General features: G+C 35.0%; 1 protein-coding gene across 1 annotated transcript; it reads left to right on the top strand.

The window, feature by feature from the left end:
* Positions 1-5,747: 5,747 nt before the first annotated feature.
* LOC128094739 (vomeronasal type-2 receptor 116-like) lies at positions 5,748-20,104 on the top strand. Its single transcript, XM_052713251.1, has 6 exons — positions 5,748-5,884; positions 13,468-13,747; positions 14,131-14,937; positions 15,647-15,874; positions 17,037-17,160; positions 19,317-20,104. Exons 1-6 carry the CDS (start codon positions 5,748-5,750, stop codon positions 20,102-20,104), a joined length of 2,364 nt encoding a protein of 787 aa, XP_052569211.1.
* The last annotated feature ends 4,297 nt before the right edge of the window (positions 20,105-24,401 follow it).

Below are 24,401 nucleotides of genomic sequence, written 5' to 3'. Positions count from 1 at the left end.
CTTGTTTCCTCAGACTGGAGGCCTTGAGTCCTCATCCAGAATGAATCTCAGCTGAACTGTGTTGCTCCAAAGCCTGAAAGCTTAACCAGCCAAATTCTTAACCAGCCAAATGCCTTTAGTTTTCTGGTCCTCATGCCTTATATAACTTTCTGCTTTCTACCACCACTCCCTGGGATTAAAGGCTTGCTTTCTGGGATTAAAGGTGTGAGTCACCATGCTTAGCTGTATGGATTTCTGCCTCTGGAATGCTAGGATTAAAGGCGTGTGCTACCACTGCCTAACTTCTATGTTTAATATTGTGGCTGTTCTGTCTCTGACCCCAGATAAGTTTATTAGGGTTCACAATATTTTGGGGAACACAATACCACCACATTATATCAAGATGAGATAAGCAAATTGAAACAGGCCTATAACCCCTAGTAATAAAGAGGCAGTAATTAAAAGACTCCCAAGCACAGAAAGCCCAGTGCAGGATAGTTTTTGCACAGCATTCTACCAGACTTTCAAAGTAGAGTTAATACCAATACGATTCAAATAATTCAAAAAAGTTAACGTTTTGTTTGTCCTATTCATTTTAAGAGGCAACATGTAGCATAAATTCTAATTTGTCTTATAATAAAAACTCAGAGCTAGATATCAGGGTAAATGCTGAAACAAGTCACAGCTACTTCTCACCTCACCCACTCCTCAGCCAAAGGGGAAGATACTGTCAACAGGATTCCTCAGACTGAATGCCCCTGAGTCCTCAGCCAAAAGGATGGAGTTCCTGTTTCCTCCCACTTTATATACCTTTCTCTGTCCAGCGATATAACTTCCTGTCTCAAGCTTCCTACTGCAGGAATTAAAGGCATGTGATTTCCAAGTACTGGGATTAAAGGTGTGAGCCATCACTGTCTGGCTCGTTTTCTCTTTTAGACTGGATTAATCTTGTGTAGTTTAGAGTGGTCTTGAACTCCCAGAGATCCAGATGGATCTCTGCCTTCTGAGTGCTAAGATTAAAGGTATGTGCCTCCACTGCCTGGTTTCTGTTTAATTTACTAACTGGCTCTGTCCTCTGATCGTCAGGCAAATTTTATTTCTTAGAGTAAAAACAAAATACCACCACAATCATATTTATCCTGATAACAATACTACATAATGATGCAGTAGAGACTGAGAAGTAGAGACAAATTTTCCTCATGAATATAGATGTAAATAGTTTCAAAACACATGTGTTAATTGAATTCTAGCACACATCAAAAAGATCATCCACCATGAGCAATTTAGTTTCACCCCAGAGATGCACAGGAGGCTCGACATAAATAAACATAAATGTAATCCACCATAAAAACATAATGAAAGAGAAAAATACATGATCATCATATTAAATGTAGTACTTTGACAAAAATCCAAGACTCTTTCTTGACACAAGCACTAGAGTTATTAGGTGCACAAGGTATATATCTCAAAATGACTAAGGCCGTTTATAGTAAAACCATAGTCAAACTTACCTTAAATGGAAGAACTAAAATAATTCCATGAAGAAAGGAACAAGACAGGATTGTACAGTTCACTATAGTACTTGAAATCTTAGCAAGAACAGTGAGACATCTGAAGAAAATCAAAGGAATACATACTGAAAAAGAGGAAGCCAAGGTATCTTTTTTTGAAGATGGTAAGTTAGAATACAGTAATGATTGAAAATGAACCAAGTGGAAACCCCTACAATTGATAAATGATTTCAGCAGAATAGCTGGATTAAAATTAACACAAAAGAATCAACAGCTCTCCTATATAAAAATGGCAAATGATCTGTTTTATATATATATATATATATATATATATATATATATATATGAAACAAGAAACAATAAAGTGAAATATTTGTATGGCAAAAACTCCAAGTATATAAAGAAAGAAACATGAAAAAAGATATGAGAAAGTGGAACATTCTCATATTCTTGCGGTATGATCGGATTAATATAGTTTAAATGGCCATCTTATCAAAATAGTTATACAGATTAATTCCACTCCCCATCAAAATTCCACCACATTATTCACTGATCTTGAAAGAACAATTCTCAGCGTCATATGGAATCTCAAAAACTCAGAATAGATAAAATCTGAATAATAAAGGAACAGCTGGAGTTATCACCATGCCTTAATCTCAAAACAGACTACAAAACTATAGAAATAAAAACATGCCAAATTTGTATATAACTGATAAATGAAATCAAATGAAAATCCAGACATAAATACACACACAGTTACAGACACCTGATTTTTGATAAAGATGCCAGAAATACATGCTGGAAAATAGACAGCAACTTTAATAAATGATGCCAATCAAACAGGATAGCTGTATGTAGAAGAAGCCAAATGAATCATAATTTATCACTCTTTTGGTCTTTTGAGTCAAAGATAATCAACCTAGAATCCATGAATGTAGGAAGGCTAAGTGTAGAATAAGGGATTAGGAAAAATTGATACACTTTCCTAGTAAATGGAAATAGAAAAGATGGATTGCATGAATGGAGGTGGGCAAGAATGGGAAGACCAATGGCAGTGGGGAGCAGAGTGTGGGATTGGGAAGGGAGTACACAGACAACTATATTGAAGTCATTTGAATGTTATATAGAAATCTACTAAAATAAGTGCTTCCTATAATATGTATATATACAAAAAGATGACCTAAATAAAATTACCCGATAATGGGAGGGAAAGAGTCCCAACTTGGTGTATACAAATTTATATATATATATATATATATATATATATATATATATATATATATATGTGTGTGTGTGTGTGTGTGTGTGTGTGTGTGTGTGTGTGTGTGTGTGTGTATATATATATATATATATATATATAAAACCTAGATGGCTCTCAACAAATACTTGGATAAATAAAATGTAGTACATTTATACAATGTACTATTACTCAGCCATTTAAATAAAAACATTATAAAATTCATAGGTACACAATTTCAGTAGGTAGCCCAGATACAATAGATAAATATGGTATGTATTGGCTTATATGTAGATATTAGTTTTTGAGTCAATGACAAGCAAGCTAGAATCCACAGACATAGAGAGGCCAAGTCCAAAATAAGGGACTAGGAAGGCCAGATATATTTTCCTAAGAAATGGATAGAGAATAGATAGGTATAGATGAGTGGGGAAGGGGCTGGAATGGGAATATCAAATGGCAAAAGGGGGCAGAGTATGGGAATAGGAGCTTCCTAAAATAAAAACATCCATGAAGTTGATCTAAATGAAATCAGCCAATAATAAGGGAGATAGAGCCCCAAATGGACATAATTTGTTCACTAATGAAGCTTCCAGTCCCAGGATCAGGTTACATTTAATTGAAGCATTAAACAATGAGGTACCATAGCAAACCCAAAACAAGCCACTGTGTCCTCAAGTGGTGTTCTTCACACACTGATTGCAAAGTCCCATTGCTGACGACAACACCTATACAACTTGCTGAAAATGTAGATGTAAAGCTGGTATCTACAAGGAACATTCACTTTGATATCCTAGAATCTTTACTACAGGAAAGTATTCTACACACCATCAAAGGTGAAACATAAACAACAACACAGCCTCAACCTCTTTAATCTACACTGTTATCCTGCCTATACTGCATGCTAGTTCAATGGTAGAACAAATGTGGTAGGAACCCACCAATATCCAATTTGAATGATGAAAACTCCACTAGATGGAAACCATACTCAACACTGCTTGCACGACCAAGAACCTGAGACTACATAGCCCAGGGACCTAGGGTAGAGTGAAATACAACTGTTCCAAAATCTATACTAATAAAAAGAGTCTGAATGGCAATCTGCTTTACTCAGGGTCCAATGCCTTTCTCAGCAATCATCAGAGAAACTTTCTCCTGCAGCAGATTGTAACTCATATAGACTTCCAAAGCAAGACATTAGCAGAGAGTGAGAAACATTGAAACACTTGGTCCTAAATGTATTGATTCTATCAAATGCCTCCTATCAGAAAGTATAAAACCAAGAGAGGATGAAGGACACTAAAACATCAAGAATCTATATTTTAACTTATTTGATGAACATATGCACTCACTGACACAGCATGCATGGGTTTTACTTGAGTCTCCACCAAATGGGGACCTAGAGCTGAAAAAAAATTTAGATGCAAGGCCCCATTCCTAAGCCAAAAGCAATCTCTAATTGATTGACTACTTCCAAGGGAATATCACCAGGCAAACTAACTACTTTTAAGGTTTGGCTGCTTGCACAGCAGTAGATGGCAAGCAGAAACCAAACTCCATGACATCCTTGGAAGTTCGTTGTCTCACAATGTCATGTCAGGACTTTACAATTTTTGAAAGTTTGTCATTTTCTTTTTGTCTTTTATATTTATTATTTGTTTTCCATATATTTATGATACATTTCCTTTGTATATATAAGACAGATTTTTAAGATTTTATGTGTTACAAAAACAGAACTTCTGATTCATGTCCCTTCCACTGAGCTATTTTTCTTCCTTTTCTACATTTTATTTAATTGATATGAGCTGGTTTCAGTTTAAATTTATTAAGTTATATTGTCTTATATTATAATTCCTTAGAGATTGTTTTTTTCTAATGAGAAACAAAAACAGGAAAGATCAGGTGACAAGAGTTGCAGGAAGGAAATTGGAGGAGGAGATGGTGGGGAAACCATATCAGGATACATCTTGTGAGTAAAGGAGTTATTGTTAATAAAAAGTAAAATATCAACTTACCAAACAAATAAGGGGAAAAAATGAAACCCAGCTTTGTACTATTTTATTCACATAGAAGTCATTCAAACATATGGAGTAAATTAGGGGTAGCAGACTATTCAAAGAATAACTAATGTGAATACCCAATATTGTAGATATACAAATGTATGATCATGAGATATCAATCAATTGGAGCTGAGGCTGAGGTCATGAATAGAACTATAAAAAAGCTTTTACTTTCTGCATTGATATTGAGATACTCATTGAAATTTATGGTTTCAGGATTATTATTGGTTCTCTAATCTGTGCAACTGTGGGAGATTTTATGCTGCCTGTGGCCACTCAGTGTGTGTGTTTTTGTTTGTGTGTGTGTGTGTGTGTGTGTGTGTGTGTGTGTGTGTGTGTGTGTGTTAAATTGCATGCTCTGTGGATGTCAGGAAACAAAATAAGTGATAAAGCATCCCATATCATAAACATGCATAGATTTATTACTTGTATGTCTATAGTAAACTCTGACTAGAACAGGTTCCATATCAACCTTCATTTGGAATTTCTAATGCAATGTACTGCAATTATTTCACATGTTGATAAGAAAAGAGATCATGTGGATTAGGGTGGTTGCATAGATATCTCAGGAGGAATCTAGCCTGGGGCCTTCATGTCTACTGATGTGGATGGAATCACAGGAATGTGGAAATGAAGATGATTACTTAAATAAAATTAATGAAATTTTCTTGCACCTGAGCGCATTAACTCAGATGCAGACCCTGAAGCTGAGAATGTTTAAGAGCTCTCCAGGGAAAAATAAGCTGAGAAGAATTATATTAGGAAATAAAATTACACTTCTAACTACTAGAGCAGTAAAAGAGACACATATGTGTGCACAGGCACATTTGAAACAAGGTTTTCTGTGAAACTCTGCTTATTGCACTTTGCCTTGGTTCCAGTCTTGGTGACATTGTAAAGATGTTCTATTTGACGTTTTTCTTCTTGATCCTGAGGCTCTCCTTCCTTTTCTGCAGTTTGATGGGTCCCAGGTGTTTTTTGAGACTTAAAGATTCAGATACCTGGGGTGAAGATAAAGACACTGATTGTTTTCTTTCTACTTACACAAAGCATGGTCACATTAAGAACGAACATATAACCAGGAATCTAGATAAGAAGTAAGTGCCTTTCATTTATTTGTTTTTGATTGATCATCAATATAAATACTTTGAAGGCCCAAGTATGGCCAAAATGTCATATCCATGTTATCTGTATGTTTTGCCCTACCTTCCTATCTAGGACATGACCAAAATTTACTTCTTATGTTGATTATTACCCTATTTCAGGTGATTTAATGGTTCTCTGATTCATCTCTTTAGAGTCCTATTTTTTTTTAGGCTGAAAGGTGAATGATATAACCTGTCTATATTTCTACTAGAGAAATTTCCTTTATATTGGAAAATACCACTGTATTTTACTAAGCGATGTTTCCACGAAACATAATCCAAGAAAATGACAGGAGTCCATTTCTTTGAGGCTGAGTAAATTTTTCTGTAGATGTTATGCTAGTGTTTTTTCCATCATGATGGAATGTCCAATTCCTGTGACTAGAGGTCTCTAGTATTTCTTAAATGCTTCGTGGGTACATTTCTTAAAAGAATACTGCATTTTTATTCAAATGTTGTTTATGTCATCATTTCAAAACTGTTGTGCTATAGGACTCCTGCAGATGAAATCAAGCATAAAAACATAAAAATCATTCAATGTGATAATTCTATTCTTTGCATTAAATTTTGTTTCAGTTGAGAACATGTACAGTCAGATTTCTTTTTTTTTTTTTTTTTTTTGGTTTTTCGAGACAGGGTTTCTCTGTGTAGCTTTGAGCCTTTCCTGGGACTCACTTGGTAGCCCAGGCTGGCCTCGAACTCACAGAGATCCGCCTGGCTCTGCCTCCCGAGTGCTGGGATTAAAGGCGTGCGCCACCACCGCCCGGCTCAGATTTCTTTTTAATGGCAATGTCAGTAGTGTTTTTTTTTCTTTTAAATTCCATGTTGTTCATGTATAACCGCCATCTATACAACTTCAGGAGACAGTTTTTATACTTGATAAAGAGGGTATGATGTGAGGATGTATCACTCTGGTTTAATAAAAAGCAAAATGTCCAAAATGTCTAGGTAGGATTTTCGGGTAGGCAGAATGCTGGAAAGAAGAAGGCAGAGATTTCAGGAGATGCAGAGCAAGCAGGATTGGCAGTACAGAGATATGGTTATAAATCCATGAGGCAGAAAGCAAATTAACAGAAATGGGTTTATTTAAGTTATAAGAGCCAGTTAGAAACAAGCCTAAGTTAAAGCTGAGCTTTTTTAATTAATAAATTTCTGTGTCAGTTTTTTTTGAGATGGCAGCCCAAAGGAAAGCTCAACTATAGTATGTCACTGTAAATATTGACTTTGTATTTCCCTTGTCAAGTGATAGAATGAAAGTAGTTGTCTATAGTAGATGCCACAATTTGAAAGAAATCTTTTTTTTTTCTTTTTTTTTTTTTTTTTTTTTTTGGTTTTTTGAGACAGGGTTTCTCTGTGTAGCTTTGCGCCTTTCCTGGAACTCACTTGGTAGCCCAGGCTGGCCTCGAACTCACAGAGATCCGCCTGGCTCTGCCTCCCGAGTGCTGGGATTAAAGGCGTGCGCCACCACCGCCCGGCGAAAGAAATCTTTTAAACTCACAAATTTGGTAACTTTTCTTACTATTGATTTTATATTTTCATGTCTTGATTCCCTGCTTCATAACTTTAATCTCTGGCACTTATTCCACATTTGTTTTTCTTTTTTTTTCTCCCAATTATAAAGAGTATGTGTATGTATTGTGGGAATATGTACAGCACACTATAGATTAGCATTTTTGACCATAATTTAAAATGGATTAGTGATGTGTACTGGATTCTACATTTGGTTTGTATAATTGTAGCAATGACTCCTGTAGCATGCTAAGCAAATTGTCACAAGTAACATTGTAAATATCTGGTAATAAACATAGTACAAGATGGGCATTGTATTCTCTGTGAGGAATACCACAATGAAGTTTTGATATTTGAGACAAAAGTTGTATTCATTCATTAATAACATATGGAAGAACGAAATTCATAGCAGAGGATTATGTTTGGGATCATGGTGTAGATGAGAGAAATTTTCAAGGAGATTAAGGAAATAATGAAAAACATCAATAAAACTGGTCTTGGTGTAAAACATAGTCATAGCAATGAAGAACAATGAGGAATGACATTAAGTGACATCACATATTTTTTACATTGACATAGCAATTTTCACAGTGAAAGGAAGCAAGAGAGTGATGACTCAGGATTCCATAATACCAAACAAATTTAAAAAAGATATCTTAGAGGAGATTCAGTACAGCTTGAATGAAAAAATCTTCACTCAAGTTAGGCACAGTTTTGTTATATCTCTACCAGTCACTAGAGTTCTTGAAGTTGAGGGAAAACTGCCTTCTCTGAAGGAAAGATGAGAACTTGCAATTCCCTTTTATTGGTTCATATATTCCATCAGCTTATGGATAAACACTCCTCAGTGATGTGATCTCTCTAGGTAAGATTACTGGAATGTTTGTTAAGGCAAGAAAAGGATTATGTAGGCATAAAAACAACAGAGATACAGAAGTTGCTAAATGATACTGATTATATCCATGATTTTCTACATGTAAATGAACATTCATTTAAAAAGGCATTGAATTATCTAATACACTTTGAAGTATATAATTATCACATAAAATATCATAGAAGAATGTGTCTACACATGTGTTATCTCTGTTCATATGTTATGTTAAAACAGCATATAGGTTGTATCATTTTTTACTAGTATTGGGAAGGTTCTATCATGAAAAAGAATATAATTGTTGATAAAGAAAATGATGTTGTAGAAATAAAAAATTTGTAGAAAAGTTACCTACATGTTCCTTTGTCACATTGAATTGAGATCTAATTTTATAGTGAAGGGAATAAACTATGCCTTTCTAAAACACAAGTATAATACAGGTAATTATATATATGTGTGTGTGTGTGTGTGTGTGTGTGTGTGTGTGTGTGTATAAATACACACATATATACACATATATACAAACTATACAAACAATATATATTCATATATATTTCAAATGTTTATCTTTTTTAAATTTTTTGTGTTATAAATAGGCATTTACCTAAATAATTATTAATAATATTTTATGATATATTATATTGTCAGAGAACCCTATATCTTACACACTTAATTTAAAACATTTTTGCCCTTTGTGGTTCATAAGCAACTTCAAACTTTTAGCTTTTATAATTTCCTAAATCATCTTTGAAACCAGTGTATTTATCCCTCAGTTGTACAATCTAAAATTGCATGAAACACTCTCTAACATTCTCTCTTTTTTTTTTTTTTTTTTTACATCTTTCATTTCAAAGATAGCTTACGATTTAGGTAAATGTCATTTGAATTTGATTTGTATTGGATCCCAGAAGAAATGTTCATGTGATTATTCATGCGTTTGTAGTAATCATGTTCCATGTTTTACTGTAGCTTATATCAATATGTGATAATTCTAGTCATTGCTTCTTTTTATGGGCTTTGTAGAACATTAGTAATTGATATTGTGACAAAGTGTAGTGTTAAAATGAAATGTTTGCTATGAGTTCATTTTAAACTTTAATTGAATTGAATCATTATACCAGACCAATATTTGGCATCCACATTTTTCAAAATGCAATCACTAAAAATGATTATTGGTTGACCAGTCTGCCTAGGTTATTTCAGAGTTTAGTCAGCATTTATTGTGTATAATATAATGAATCAGATTTCACATATTCCAACTCCATTTATGACACACATAATCAATATGTCTGTAACTAATCAGAGGCTTTTTTTCAGTGTGGCTTCAGTTATCCATTAGAACTTGTGATTGGATTGATTGATGACAGAAAGGGTAGTTTACTGTATGTATTTTATTTCTTTTTTTCTTATTTTTTTATTCATTTTATATACCAACCACAGATCCCCCTCTCAATCCTCCTCTAATTCCCCCCACACACACATCCTGGCCTTCCCTCCCCTATCTCTCATCCCCTCTTCCAACAGGGTAAGTTCTCCCATGTGGAAACAGCTAAGCCCAGTATATTCAGCTGAGGCAGAACCAAAACTCTCCCTGCTGTATCAAGGGTGAACAAGATGTCCATCCATAGGTAATAGGATCCAGAACGTTAGGTCACTCACCAGGGAGAGACCCTGATCACACTGTCAGTGGCCCTTCAAACAGACCCAGCTACATAACTGTCTCTGGTACGTAGAGGGTCCAGTCCGGTTCCATGCAGGTTCCACAGCTGTCCAAAATTCATGAGCTCTTTTGAGCTTGGTTCAGTTGTCTCTGCAAATTTCCCCATCATGATCTTGACCCTCCCTTGCTCATATGATCCCTCTTCCCTCTGTTCGACTGCACTCCTGGAGCTCAGTCTGGTGCTTGGTTGTGGATCTCTGCATCTGCTTCCATCTATTACTGGATGAAGGCTCTCTTGGTCCAATTAGGGCTGGGAGACTGTATTTTATTTCTTTATATATTAAGAATTATTATAGATTTGATTTGAGGTCACTAAAATTCTTGAACACTGTTTATATGTGGCACACTTGATATGGGGATAAGAAATTCTATTGGAATTGTAGAATCCTAATTTATTTTCTACTATTTTCTCTTGTTTACTCAAGACATGATGTAAATGCTCTGGCCTTCACTCTTTCCAACCTGGATGCATACTGTTGCCAAGAATATCAATTGAATTGCATTCACATAAAGTTAAATCTCCAAAATTGTGAACTCGTATAAAACTGTCATGATTTGAAGCTAATTGCATTAGGTACAATTTTTATTAGTTGGTTAAGAGTTTGGTATAATGCATTGTGATGCCATTTGTTCCTCTCTTTCACTACTCTTTTTTATTAACCCATTAATTATAATTTGTGCTTCTGATTAATTTTGAACATGAGTCCTTCCACTGGGCAATGAATGATCCACTATGGGTCATACTCTTAAATAACACTGAGTCTTACTTTTCAAGACTGTATTAATGGTCTATATTTATCTATACTTGGACATTTTTTCTGTGGTGAATGAGATTTGTGTCTAGATTATTTCTGTTATATATGTATAACGGGTTTACATAAATCAGCAAATTCATGACTTCGAATAAAGCAAGAGGCACCTACAAAAACACAGAGGAATGGAAAAAAATAAGAAATGAGGATTCCCCAGTAGGAATAACCAATAAAAATTCTGACATTAAAGGAATTTAGCTTATAAACAAATGGCAGTAACAAAATTTTCGTCATGAATACCAACAGTGTTCAAGTTTGACAATACCTTATTACATCCATGCTTTGGAGCAGAAGGCAATGTGGTGAATTGAAGGGGAAATAATATTCGGATATACTTCAGATTGTCCATAGATTAAAAAGAAAATTCAGCACTGGTGATCAATCATAACAGGAAATGTGGAGATACTGGTGATGTTACTTGGAAAATGATTTTTTAAAAAGTATGTAAATTACTAATTGGTCATAGATGTAATATAGAAACCTTTAAATAAAAATGAATGAATAGTAAGAGTTCATGGAAGCCAGGCAGTGTTGGCGCATGCCTTTAATCCCAGCACTCGGGAGGCAGAGCCAGGCGGATCTCTGTGAGTTCGAGGCCAGCCTGGGCTACCAAGTGAGTTCCAGGAAAGGCTCAAAGCTACACAGAGAAACCCTGTCTCGAAAAACCAAAAAAAAAAAAAAAAAAAAAAAAAAAAAAAGAGTTCATGGAAATTGATGACTTGAATCCATAAGAAAAACAATTACAAATTCTGAAACTTTATTTGGAAAAATGGATTTTAGTAATTTTAGATATTAATATTGCACAATAGTAACTTCATTTTTGAACTAGAGAATCCAAATTTAAATCTGGAAATACCATACGTCAATAAAATCCATCCAAAATGGCAGAGTACTAAAAAACATTTCAGACTTAGTTTTTTTTGAATCAAACAGAAAAGTTTAAGAAATAAAAGAATAGAAAACTTCAGAGTAAAATTATTCAAGTATTAGAACCACAAATTCTAGGGCAAATATACTATTCATTCAATTGAATACTAGCTGTAGAGCAACAGAATAGGCTAGTGCACTCAGATATGGGACATTGTCCTAAAGCAAGAGAATACATATGCGAGGAAACAATGGTTGAAACAATCTAAGGAAAAAAGAAAATGAGACAAATTATTAACTAATTGTTGTATATGATTTTCTTTTTTTTCTTAGTAAGAAATTCATTATTCATTTCACATACCAACCACAAATCCCCCTCCCCTCTCTCCTCCCACCCCCCAGCATTCTCCCTTAACCCACCCCACATTCCCAACTCCTCCAAGGTAAGACCTCCCATGCAGAGTCAGCAGAGCCTGGTACATTCAGCTAAGGCAGGTCCAAGCCACTCCCCCTGCACCAAGGCTGTATAAGATGTCCCACCAGAGGTACTGGATTCCAAAAAGCCAACACATGCACCATGGATAGATCATGATCCCACTAACAGGGGCGTCCTTTAAGCAGATCAAGCTACACAACTGCCTCACCTATGCACAGGGCCTAGGCCAGTTGTGTGGAGGATCAACAGCTATTGATCTGCAGTTCATGAGTTCCCACTAGTAGTCTCTGTATGTTTCTTCATCATGATTTTGATGGCCCTTACTCAAGGAATCCCTCTTTTCTTGGTCTTCAAGTGTACTCTGGAGCTCGGCCTGGTACTTGGCTGTGGATCTCTGCATCTGCTTCCATCATTACGGGATGAAGGCTCTATTCTGACAGTTAAGATGTTCACCAATATGATTAGGACATTCCATTTGATGCCCTTTAATCTTCAGTGATATGTTATTTTTTATAACAATGACCATTTATTATGAAGAATATGCTCCCTTCACATGGGCCCTTGCTGTGGGATGTCTTTTGTATGCTGTGAATATGTGTTGCTCTGATTAGTTGATAAATGAAGCTGTTTGGCCTATGTCAAGTCATGTTATAGCTAGGTGGGAAATTGAAGAGAGAGACAGGAAGAAGAAAGGCAGAGAGGAAGAGACACTATACTGCTGTCCAGAGAGCAATATGGAATGGCATACAGGTATTATGTAATTTCTTGTGAATATGTAAAAAAGTACACAAAATAAAGAGAAAAAGTAAAAATAATTATGCTATCTATATTGCTTATAAATTTAAAGATTCTCAGAGGTTGTGATACTGATGGATATATTTTATTATCTATTCCTTATAATCCCAACTAATTCAGAGCCTTGTCAATGGTTGCTTCTTTGTAAAAATCTATCACAATCTGGGTAGAAGATAATATCCACCTAGTTTCAATTTAGGTTATTTACTATAATTCTACAATAAAGGAAAGAGCAGATTAAATGTCTTCTGGTACCTTCTTTTCACTGTGTTCACACGCAAAGGAATAAAACTGTAAGAAAGTTCAAAAGCAAAGCATACCACATGAGTGATATACATCTCCTAAACATTGAAGAATCCTTCCATAATTCCAGAAATCTCATATTCTCATACAGCACAGTAACAGGACTTGGGTCATCATAACAATGGGAAAAAAGAAGCATTAAATACATAAAAACTATTAGTTTAATTTAATATTAGCGTGTTTGTGCCATAATCTGTAATGATTTCTTTCCTCTCTATTCAGGTTGACATATAAGAATATGCACTTGATTTTGTCTCTTTATTTTGCTCTTGAAAATATCAACAATGACCCTCATATTCTACCCAATATTTCTCTGTTGGTTAAAGTTGAATGTAACCTCCTGGATGATTGGAGAATGAATAGTTTATGCACAAAAATAGGTGAACTGCTTCCTAACTACTATTGTATAAATCAGAGAAGATATTTAATCGTACTTACAGGTCCAATATGGTTATCTTCTGCTATGCTTGGACCACTCCTGTACATCACAAATAGACCAGAGGTAAGGATAGGTGAGTTAGTTTCAATGAAGCATTGGCTCAATTCATCCTGTTTTTCACATACTGAGGCTGATTAAACAAAAAAAGTGCGTATATGTGTATTTTGATGCATAGAATTCAAAGCATATATACTCAGAAAGGATTGATACATACCCACACTTTAGCATACATTGAACCAAGAAAAAAGAGAAATTTGAAGTATATCAGTAGCAGACTTAGCTCATCTGTACTTTTTTACATATTCACAAGAAATTACATAAAATTTAATAATGAGATGAAAATCCACATGCCCTAATATTTCCAGCTTATGATGAACACATTAGTTTTAGACTGATCACTATGTATTCCACATTCTTCAATTAATTGTCTGTTCTATGACATTCAGATTTACTATGGACCATTTCATCCTCTCCTGAGCAGCCATGAACAGTTTCCACATCTCTACCAGATGGCTCCTAAAGACACATCTCTGGCTTTGTCCATGGTGTCTTTGATGGTATATTTCAGATGGAACTGGGTTGGAGCAATCATTTCAGATGATGACCTAGGACTTGAATTTCTCTCAGAATTGAGAAGAGAGATGCAAAGAAACAGTGCATGCTTAGCGTTTGTGCATATTGTCATGGAAGATAAAATATTATTCCGGAAAAATGTAAATATTTATTATAATGAGATCACAACATCATCAGCTAAAGTTGTTGTCATTTATGGTGACAAAGACTCTCATCTGCAACTTAACCTTAGATTTTACAGACTAGCCAACCTTCAGAGGATCTGGGTCACTACTTCACAGTGGGATATGATTACATATAATGACAGATTCCTTCTTGATTCCTTCTATGGGACTTTTATATTTTTACTTCATGTTTCTGAATTATCTGGTTTTAAAAAATTTATTGAGAGAGCACATGATTCCACTTTTACCAATCCAGTTTCCTCTGACAAATTATGGTGGATTTATTTTAATTGTTCTCTGACTTTATTTAATTCCATGAACCTTAAGAATTGCTCAATAGAAAAACGATATCACTGGTTATTCCGGCACCGTTTTGAAGTGTCTGTGAGTATTACTGGTTATGTCCTATACAATACTGTGCATGCTGTGGCCCATGCACTCCATGAGATGCTGCTACAAGAAGCAGATACATTACCAAAGTATTCTGGGGAAAAACTGGAATTTGATTCCTGGCAGGTAATATGTATTCTAATGAATGTAATGTAATGTCATAAATATAATTCCATAATGAATGATGTAGGTTCTATATAAGAATTTCAGGATCATTTCTATCCTATACAATAATTTGTGTACCCTTAGAAAGAATATCATGGGAAATTGATTGTTTATAGGCCTTAATCCAGCCAACACTGATACTCAGATAGTTATTAAATGATCTATGCCAAGAGTGTTTCCCATAATACTTCTTTCAGATATACATGTTTTTAATATTTGAAATAAAAATGGAGTTCTTTCTCATGAAAACATGAAAGCCAACAGGAAGCTTAATGTCCTTTTAAGTGATCAAAAAGTTGGTGAGCAATTAAGTGGATAGATCCTAAATAAGAGCAAGTATTTCTTCCACATTTTTTAACATAATAAAAACTTAAATTCCGTAGCTTACTACTAGGTAACATTTAGAAGAAATAATGTGGGTATTATCTTTCTACTCTCCAGGAATATCATTCAGGTGGGCTAGTGTTAAATAACTAATATCAGTGAGAAGCTAGTATTTCCAAATCTCAATTTTGTTGTTATCTCTATGTGGATTTTTACATCTACTATATGAGTATTTGTTATTAAGACACCTTTCTAGATATATTAATGAAAATTAGTGGCAATCTATACTTCTAATTATTTCTTCTAATGTGAGGCATACTTGAAACTAAAATAATAAATGTTTCAGATGATCCATTTTCTGAAGAACATACAATTTATAAACCCTGTTGGAGACCAAGTAAATATGAATCAGAAAGTAAACCAAGATGTGGAGTATGACATTCACTACAGCATTGAGTTTTTGCCTAATCTTGGACTCAAGGTGAAAATAGGAAAGTTTTCCAAACATTTGCTACATGGTCAACAATTGTATGTATCTGAAGAGATGATAAAGTGGAACATAGACTTTAGTCAGGTTTGTTGGACTTACTTGAACAACTCTACAAGCAGCATAAGTAACCAAAACTCAAGGTTGCCTTCAGCACCCTCCTGAGATATAATATTTTCAAATATAGTCACTAACTTATTGCTCACATTTCTAGATTTTTCTTTCAGGACACATTTTATTTCAGTTGTATGAATATTCATAATTTGTGAGGGGTCCTCTTTTCCTCTTGGCTTGTTGGCCACAAGGTTGAGAGGGCAAAGTCAGTAGCTCTGACAGAAAGCTTTGCACATGGCCCATGAGCATAAACAGAGACAGCTCTTCAGGAGACAGACTTCGATGAATCAGTTCATTTTTATTCTAAAGTACAGGGAATACATAAGACTGGGGAGCCTGGGGAGAAACGGTAATTCGCATTAAGTGGCACATGTGATCACAAGGCTTAATATGTGGCAGTAGGGTCCTATAGCAGAACTCCTAGCACAAATCTTCTAGAAGGAATCTGTGCCAAAGTTCAAGCCAAAGATTGATCAGCATCTACTTTAGAGACAAGCATCTGGTTTAGAGACAGCTTTTCAGTCCTACAGGCCCAAGTACATTCCCAAAATAAGGGCAGGTAGGTGCAGGAAATTTTTCTGGAGGACGGGAGCCCCATGTAATGGTGCTATTGAGATAAGCTGCCAGGCCATGGGGAGGCTTTGACATTTACCATCAGCAATGTCTTCCAACATCATAGCTACATATTTATATGTCTATGTAGCTATTTATATGATAGATATATAAATATAGATTAAACATAAACACACATGCCGGGCAGTGGTGGCCCATGCCATTAATCCCAGCACTCAGGAAGCAGAGGTAGGCAGATCTGTTTGAGTTCGAGGCCAGCCTGATGTACAGAGTGAGTTGCAGGAGAGGGGCAAAGCTACACAGAGAAACCCTGTCTCAAAAAACCAATATATATAATATGTTGTGTGTGTATATATATATTATATATGTATATACAAGTTTATCATTATATAAATCATAATATATCTTTAATATATAACACAATATGAAATAAATGTTACTTTTAAATTTATTTGCATATTTGTAAAAGGATGTTTTTCAATAGTACTATCTTCTAAATTTCTATCACTATTACCAAGTAGATAAGACTTTTTTGTTATATTCCATTTGTTAATTTTCTCAGGTTCCATCCTCAATATGCAGTGTGCCTTGCAGTCCAGGATTCAGAAAATCCCCTCAGCAGGGAAAGGCTGTCTGCTGTTTTGATTGTACCCCTTGCCCAGAAAATGAAATATCCAATATGTCAGGTAAATATACAACATACCAACAGATTCGTTAGATTAGTTAATTTCTGTCATCTCAATGACACCTTCTGGGAATTGAAAAGATAAATTTCATCATGCAATCAATGAGCACCAATTCTACCTCTGTACCATCACAACCCATGTTCTGAGACACATTTTTGAATCATTACTCCAGCACCTGTTCACGTAGTAGTTCCATATGGAAACTGATTTAGAGTACTAAATTTCACTGTAGCATTTATCTTACCTGGAATTCAGCCTTTCATAATTATCTAAATATTTCTTTTTCGTAAGACATGGCAGCTGCACATTATAATTTACATAGCCTCTATGAGATTTGTGATAGCTAGTAGATGATCACAGATGATGCTTCCTGATTAAGGGGCATGTATTTTCTCATGTGTCCTATGGTAGATCATGCTGTCAGTTGGTTGGTTGTATTTTCATTTGCAGACTAGTCCACAGGTGATTATTTAGGCAGCATATAGAATTCCAAAATGAAACATTTATTTTAATATTTCAATATTAAAACAATTATGCATGTGAACTTTTCAGAATGAATAGGTGGGGATATCTTTTTAGTGACAAGGCACCCAGTGAACATTTGATAGTGATGTCATAGGTAACTGAAAAAATAAATTAATGGCTTTGAGAGTAATTACACTAACTTAGAAAAATAAAATTGCTTCTTCTTTTAATTTGAAGACCAGAATGTAAACTGTTTTAAATAATTTGAACATCAATAACATGTAGTACATGTAGAGTTTACATACCAAAAATTCCATTAAAATGTTAAACTTATTTTGTAGAGGACCAAGTGAATAATGGAAAAAAACAGTTTCATGGAATATTAAGTAGAAAATAAATTGATAAAAACTATGTTTTACATATATTAAACAGAGAGTAAAAGACAATAAAAATAATGTACAAGTATTTTAAAATTTGGTAACTAACTGTGTATGTGCATTTTAAAATAATAAAAATAAAATATTTAATAGCAAATAACTACAAAATTATTAGAAAAATAAAGTATGAATATTTTTGTTCAATTGTTTGGATCACTTCACATATTAAAATATGAGAGAACAAAAGTAATTGGTAAGGATTTACAGTCATGAATGGAATGACTCATAATTAGAATAATATTATTACTTTCAAGTTTGCTGTGTTGATCCATTCAATTGAATGTAGTTGGAAAATATGATTTGATAAATTACCTGACATGGATGGAGGAGAGCTCTTCCTTCTATCCTTAATTGTGTACCTTATTTATGCCCTTAGGGGCAGAGCCTAGTCCTACCCCATCTTGATATGCCAGGCTTCCTTGGTACCCATGGAAGGCATGCCATTTTCTGAAGAGAAACAGGGGAGACATTGATTGAGGGTGCAGAGGAGAGCTGTGGGGAAGAAATGATAATAGAGAAGGGAAGGGAAACTGTGGTCTGGAAGTAAAATAAATGAATAAATTTAATTTAATAATATGGAAAGTATACCCTTCATGTTATTTTCTCAATAAGTATTTTTCTATTATGATCCAAAATTACAAAAATTAGTAAACTGTTAGAACCTGTTTATTACCAAAATACATAATAAACCTAATAATAAATATGATAACCTTAACATGCAGAGAATTTAGGTGGTAAATGGTTCATGAAACTTCTGCTTTCCCTGACATTTTTCATGCAGTTTTTAAGCAATATATGGGGTTGTTTGTGTTTCAGTACACAAGCAGTTACAAAAAGACAATGATATATAGTACTTGCCTTGCAGCTGATAGACGAAAAAATATCTGTGGAATAACCTGGTTTTATGATTTTATCCTATATAATTACTGAATTGTTAAAATAAATATGTGTTTCTATATTGTACTCAGTAAGGTGTTTTATTGTGTAAATCATATTCTGATATATGCTAATTAATTCTGTCAAACAACAAAAATGTCATGGCTGTAAATGATAAATATAAACTACAGATTTTCAAAATTGTGCATTAAAAAATTAGACTTTGTTATTGCTATTAATTCTTAAATAAAAAAGTTAACTTTCTGTCTACCTCAAAAAATAAGACTAGTTTAAGAATATTTTTAATGCATTAATATAATATGTCCTGTAAAATACTAAGAAATATTAAACCTGATAATACACTTATTCCTGTACCAGACATGGATCAGTGTGTGAAGTGCCCTGATGATCACTATGCCAACCTTGAAGGAAATCACTGTCTCAAAAAAGTGGTGGCATTCCTGGGTTATGAAGACCTTTTGGGAATGTCTCTAGCCTGCTTGGCTCTGTGTTTTCCTATTCTCACAGCTTTTGTACTTGGTGTCTTTTTGAAGCACAAGGACACTCCCACTGTCAAGGCCAACAACCGAACTCTCAGCTATGTTCTACTCATCTCCCTTATCTTTTGCTTTCTCTGCTCCTTGCTCTTTATCGGCCAACCCAATATGGCCACATGCTTCATGCAGCAGACTATATTTGCTGTGGTGTTCACTGTGGCTGCTTCTACTGTCTTGGCCAAGACGATTACAGCAGTACTGGCCTTCAAGGTTACTACTCCAGGTAGAAGGATGAGGTGGCTGCTGGTGTCAGGGGGACCTAACTTCATTATTCCAATTTGCACTGTGATTCAGCTGATTCTATGTGGGATCTGGCTGGGAACTTCCCCACCATTTGTTGATGTTGACATACATGTTGAAAAAGACCACATTTTGATTGTCTGTAACAAAGGGTCAATTATTGCCTTCTATTGTGTTCTGGGATACTTGGGCTCCATTGCCATGGGAAGTTTCGCTGTAGCTTTCTTGGCCAGAAATCTGCCTGACACATTCAATGAAGCCAAGTTCCTGACATTCAGCATGCTGGTGTTCTGTAGTGTCTGGGTTACCTTCCTCCCTGTCTACCACAGCACCAAGGGCAAGGCTATGGTGGCGGTGGAGGTCTTCTGAATCTTGGCCTCCAGTGCAGGGCTGCTTCTTTGCATCTTTGCTCCAAAGTGCTTCATTATTTTGTTAAGACCTGAGAGAAATTCTTTTCAAAAGTTCAAGAATAGGCATTTTAAAATTGAAAATACTCGTTAAATTTTCCTTTATCGTTAGAACATACTTCCCAACAAGACTACAGTGACATTTTTATTCTCAAATTTTAGGTCAAAATATGTACTTTGTCTCATCAGTAAAAGCAGAAAATAAACTACAAAGTAGAGTTTTAAAATTTGACCCAGACCTCAGTTCTCATGGATCAAACATTGTGATTTGACATTACTATACCTCTAAGGCTGATTTCCTTCTTTATATCCATGCTTGTTTTTGTATTCGATAAAAGCTATGCATTAGTCTGAAGTTTATATATTAACATCTAATATAGCTTTTCCAGTATAACTTATACAGTAAGGTTGTGTTCCATACTAAATCATTACAGTAAAGAATATACAGACATATATTTAAATGATGATTCACTTTAATTTGATTTGTAATAAAGAGGAATTTACATAAAATTAATTCATTTTTGGACCAAGTATTCTGTGTTTACATGACATATATACATCCATATGTAACAAAAATAATAAAAAAACAAGAGTCTCTTAACTTGAAAGTTAGATACCAAAAAGAGTGTCAGTGACTGGAGGAAGGAAAGGGAGGGGCAAGATATTTTTCTATTTCACTAAAAACCTAATGTTTAGAAAAGGAAAAATTTTCATTTTCCTCATTCCTGTACTATCATGCCCTTCACATACCATATATACCCATGCATATGAACACATATTTACATACACATTCTCATTTACATACAAACACACACACACACACACACACACACACACACACACACACACACACACACACACACACGTTGTTCTCTAATCTAGACATTCTCTTAGGTTTCAAAAATCCTTTCCCATAACAATCTGAGTATTAAAGAAGAGTCAGCATGTACTACTATCCACAAAAATCACAAATGATATTCAGAAATTATGAAAAAACAAAGGCTCGATTCCAAAACTAATGGCATTTTTATGGCATGATGTAGAACTTTACATTAGGATGCATAAATTTTTTAAGAGTTTTTCCTGGTTATTTTTTCTCTTTTATTGAATATAGAAACTTTTTCATGCAAAGTATCCTGATTATAATTTCCCCTCACTCTATTCCTCCTGGTTTCTCCCCAACTACCCTCCCTTCTAGAACCATTCCCCTTATAACTCTCATTGGAAAAAAAAGCTTCTAAGTGCTAACAACCAAATATAAAAAAATCCAATAAGGTAAAGAAAAATTATTACATTGAATTTGGACAAGGCAACCTAACAGGGTCGCGAGGGGGAACCCCAGTAGCAGGCATAATTGTCTGAGACCCATTCACTCCTACAATAAAGAGTTCTTTAATCTAAATTGTGTCCTACCTACAAAATATGCTAGGGCAATGATGGCAGGGAAGTTTTTTAAATAGCAAACCTATGTCTGATTTGACCAAAGTCCACTTCCTGCAAAGGAACTCACACTCATCACTGAATGAGGCTAGAGAGGACCTGAGGCTAGAGAGCCCCCAAACCAGGGGTAAAACCAAAGACTACTGCTCTAAAAAGAAAACCAATAAAATGTTTCCTGTGGATAATCTATGTTTATGGATCAGTACCTGATTGAATCATCATCAGAACAGCTTCCTCCAGCAGCAGAAGGGAGAAGATACAGAGTCCCACAGCCAGATATTTAGTGGAGAGAAAGTCTAAGTTAGAGATATACATCATTTCTCTCCCTGCAGAGCTTAAGGAATTCCACACAAGTGGAGGCAGTAAGATTCTAAGAGCCAGAAGTGTTGGGGGACATTAGGAGACATTTGTTCTCATAATCGAATAAGAGAAACGTACATGTAGGCTAAGATAGATGGAAGCCATAGGTTCAGGTTCTGCACATTTCTGGACCATGTCATCTGTGTGTATATTATAGCTATTAGTTTAGGACCCCCCACTCCAAATTTTAGTTATTCTTACTTATATTAGATACTCACTTTGAAGATTGGACCTAGCCTCTGAAGATACTACACACTGATTCCTATGTTTTGGCTAAAAAAAGAACAAAACAGGAAAATATCACTCATTTTGAAGATGAATTGGTTTCTTTAGATAGAACAAGGTGTCTTCTATATAGAGATCTAAGATTTCATGAGATTTGCAGAAAATATACAGTTGCTATAGTCATGTTGTGAGCTGTGGGTACTATATTATCCTCCATATTTTCTCTTCAGTAAAGGACTCAAGATTAAAGTCCTTTAACACTGTACGTAATAATGTGTTTAAAAGGAGTCAAGTATCCCTAGCTTACAGCTTGAATTGCCTAGCTAGTATAAGGAAACCTTTCCTGTAAAATTGACATCCCGAATGACGTGGTGTTCCATACCATCTGTGTCCCCCAGTATATTTGTACATGCTTTCATGTTGTTGAGACAGAAGGGTAGCATGGGTCCTGAGGATCCCGTCTTATTTTCTTTAATTTGTTCTAGTCAATGTCTTTGATGACAAAGTTACTCTTTCCCTCTAGTACACTCTTTATCGTATAATCCTAGCACATCATTCCTCCAACATTTCATTTGCTATTCCCTGATATTACCAGGAACATTCCCTCTCAGGATCTACAATGGAGCCTGACCAGGATATATGGAAACATTAAATGTGGTATTTCATAGCCCAGATATATAATAGTCTCCAATCAAAAAACTTCTGCAGGTGTGTACATCTAGTAGAAACTATGGAATGATATCATGCAAGGTAGACTGAAGAATCTTGTTTAGGTACAGAAATGTGTTGGTGATCCAAGGTCATTGTAGTACTTAGTGTTAGTTATCAATTTGATATGAGTTAGCATAAATATGATAACAAAACTCAATGAATGTCTATCAGGGATTACTCCAGATTTGTTGAATTATGTTGGATTAAATGATGCAGTTGCAATCCTTTTTTGGCTGATTTCCTGGGCTGAATACAATGGAGAGTATGAGCTAAAAAATAGCACTCTTATTTGTTGCTTTCCTGCTCACAGATGTGTTGGAACCAGTTGACTAAAGATCATGTCACATGACTTCCCAACCAAGACAGACTTTACCTTCAAGCTATGAAAAAAAAGTAAACACTTCCATGCTTGAGTAAATTCTGTCAAATAATTTCAAACAAGACTGAAAACTAATACAGGCATTGTTGAGGATTTGTCTACTGAGTAGATATTCTTCTTAATATTATTGTCTTTATTACAACTGGGATACAATGGACATATGTTGTCTGAAATCACCAAACACTATTTTGCATATAAATTTTTTGAAGAAAATTCATGAATTTTTATATAAATTATTAAAATGGAACAATGTTTTCTTCTGCCATTGTACCAAACTTGGTACATGAAATGTTGACTTAAGTTCCTCTGATTACATGTCATTTTTTCCAAAACTCTAGTGGTTTAATGGCTTGATTCTTAAGGTAATCATGTTGAAATGGACTTAATATGGAAAGATAAAAAACCTAGTGAGAGAGCATCACAGGTCTCACCACTCACTGTAGAGTTCCTTCCCACAATACACACTCCATCTCTGTTAAATTGTAATCATCTGGATAATCTTGTTGTTGAGGTTGTGTATCTGTGTCGAATGACCTAAGCAATAGTTTATGATAACTGAAATTTCATACTTCAACAGTTTAGCCTTTAAAACTAGTTTCTTTACCCATTCTTCAGTTGAGGGACATCTAGGTTGTTTTCAAGTTTTGGCTAGTATGAATAAAGCTGCTATGAAATTAGTTGAGCAAGTGTCCTTGTGGTATGATTAAGAATCCTTTGGTTATATTGTCAAGAGTGATTTAGTTGAGTCTTGAAGTAGATCAATTTTCTGAAAACTTTCTGAAAAACCATCATATTGTTTTACAAAGTAGCTGTATAAATTTGCACTGCCACCAGCAATAGAAGAGTGTCCTTTTTTGTGGTTTTTTGAGACAAGGTTTTTCTGTGTAGTTTTGGTTCCTGTCCTAAATCTTGCTCTGTAGAACAGACTGCCCTCGAACTCACAGAGATCTGCTTGGCTCTGCCTCCCAAGCACTGGGATTAAAGGCATGCACCACCAGGTTAGAAGAGTGTTCTTGTTCCACATTCTCTCCAGCATGAGCTGCCACTTGTGCTTTTTTTTAAGCCATTCTGCCAAGTGTAAGATAGAATCCCAGAGTTGTTTTGATTTACATTTCCCAGGTGTCTAAGGATTTTGAACATTTAT

This window comes from Peromyscus californicus, unplaced genomic scaffold (genome assembly GCF_007827085.1).
Source record: "Peromyscus californicus insignis strain IS unplaced genomic scaffold, ASM782708v3 Scaffold_4__1_contigs__length_199733344, whole genome shotgun sequence".
NCBI classification, from domain to species: Eukaryota; Metazoa; Chordata; class Mammalia; order Rodentia; family Cricetidae; genus Peromyscus; species Peromyscus californicus.
Note: the sequence above shows the minus strand (reverse complement) of the source record. Positions and strands in the feature narration are given on the sequence as shown.

Excerpts from the sequence above, each read along its gene's own strand:
- LOC128094739 (XM_052713251.1), top strand. The coding sequence starts at position 5,748 with ATGGGTCCCAGGTGTTTTTTGAGACTTAAAGATTCAGATACCTGGGGT. Across the intron at positions 5,885-13,467 it reads ACCAGGAATCTAGATAAGAA|GTTGACATATAAGAATATGC; the intron begins GTAAGTGCCTTT and ends CTCTCTATTCAG. Across the intron at positions 14,938-15,646 it reads TGGAATTTGATTCCTGGCAG|ATGATCCATTTTCTGAAGAA; the intron begins GTAATATGTATT and ends TAAATGTTTCAG.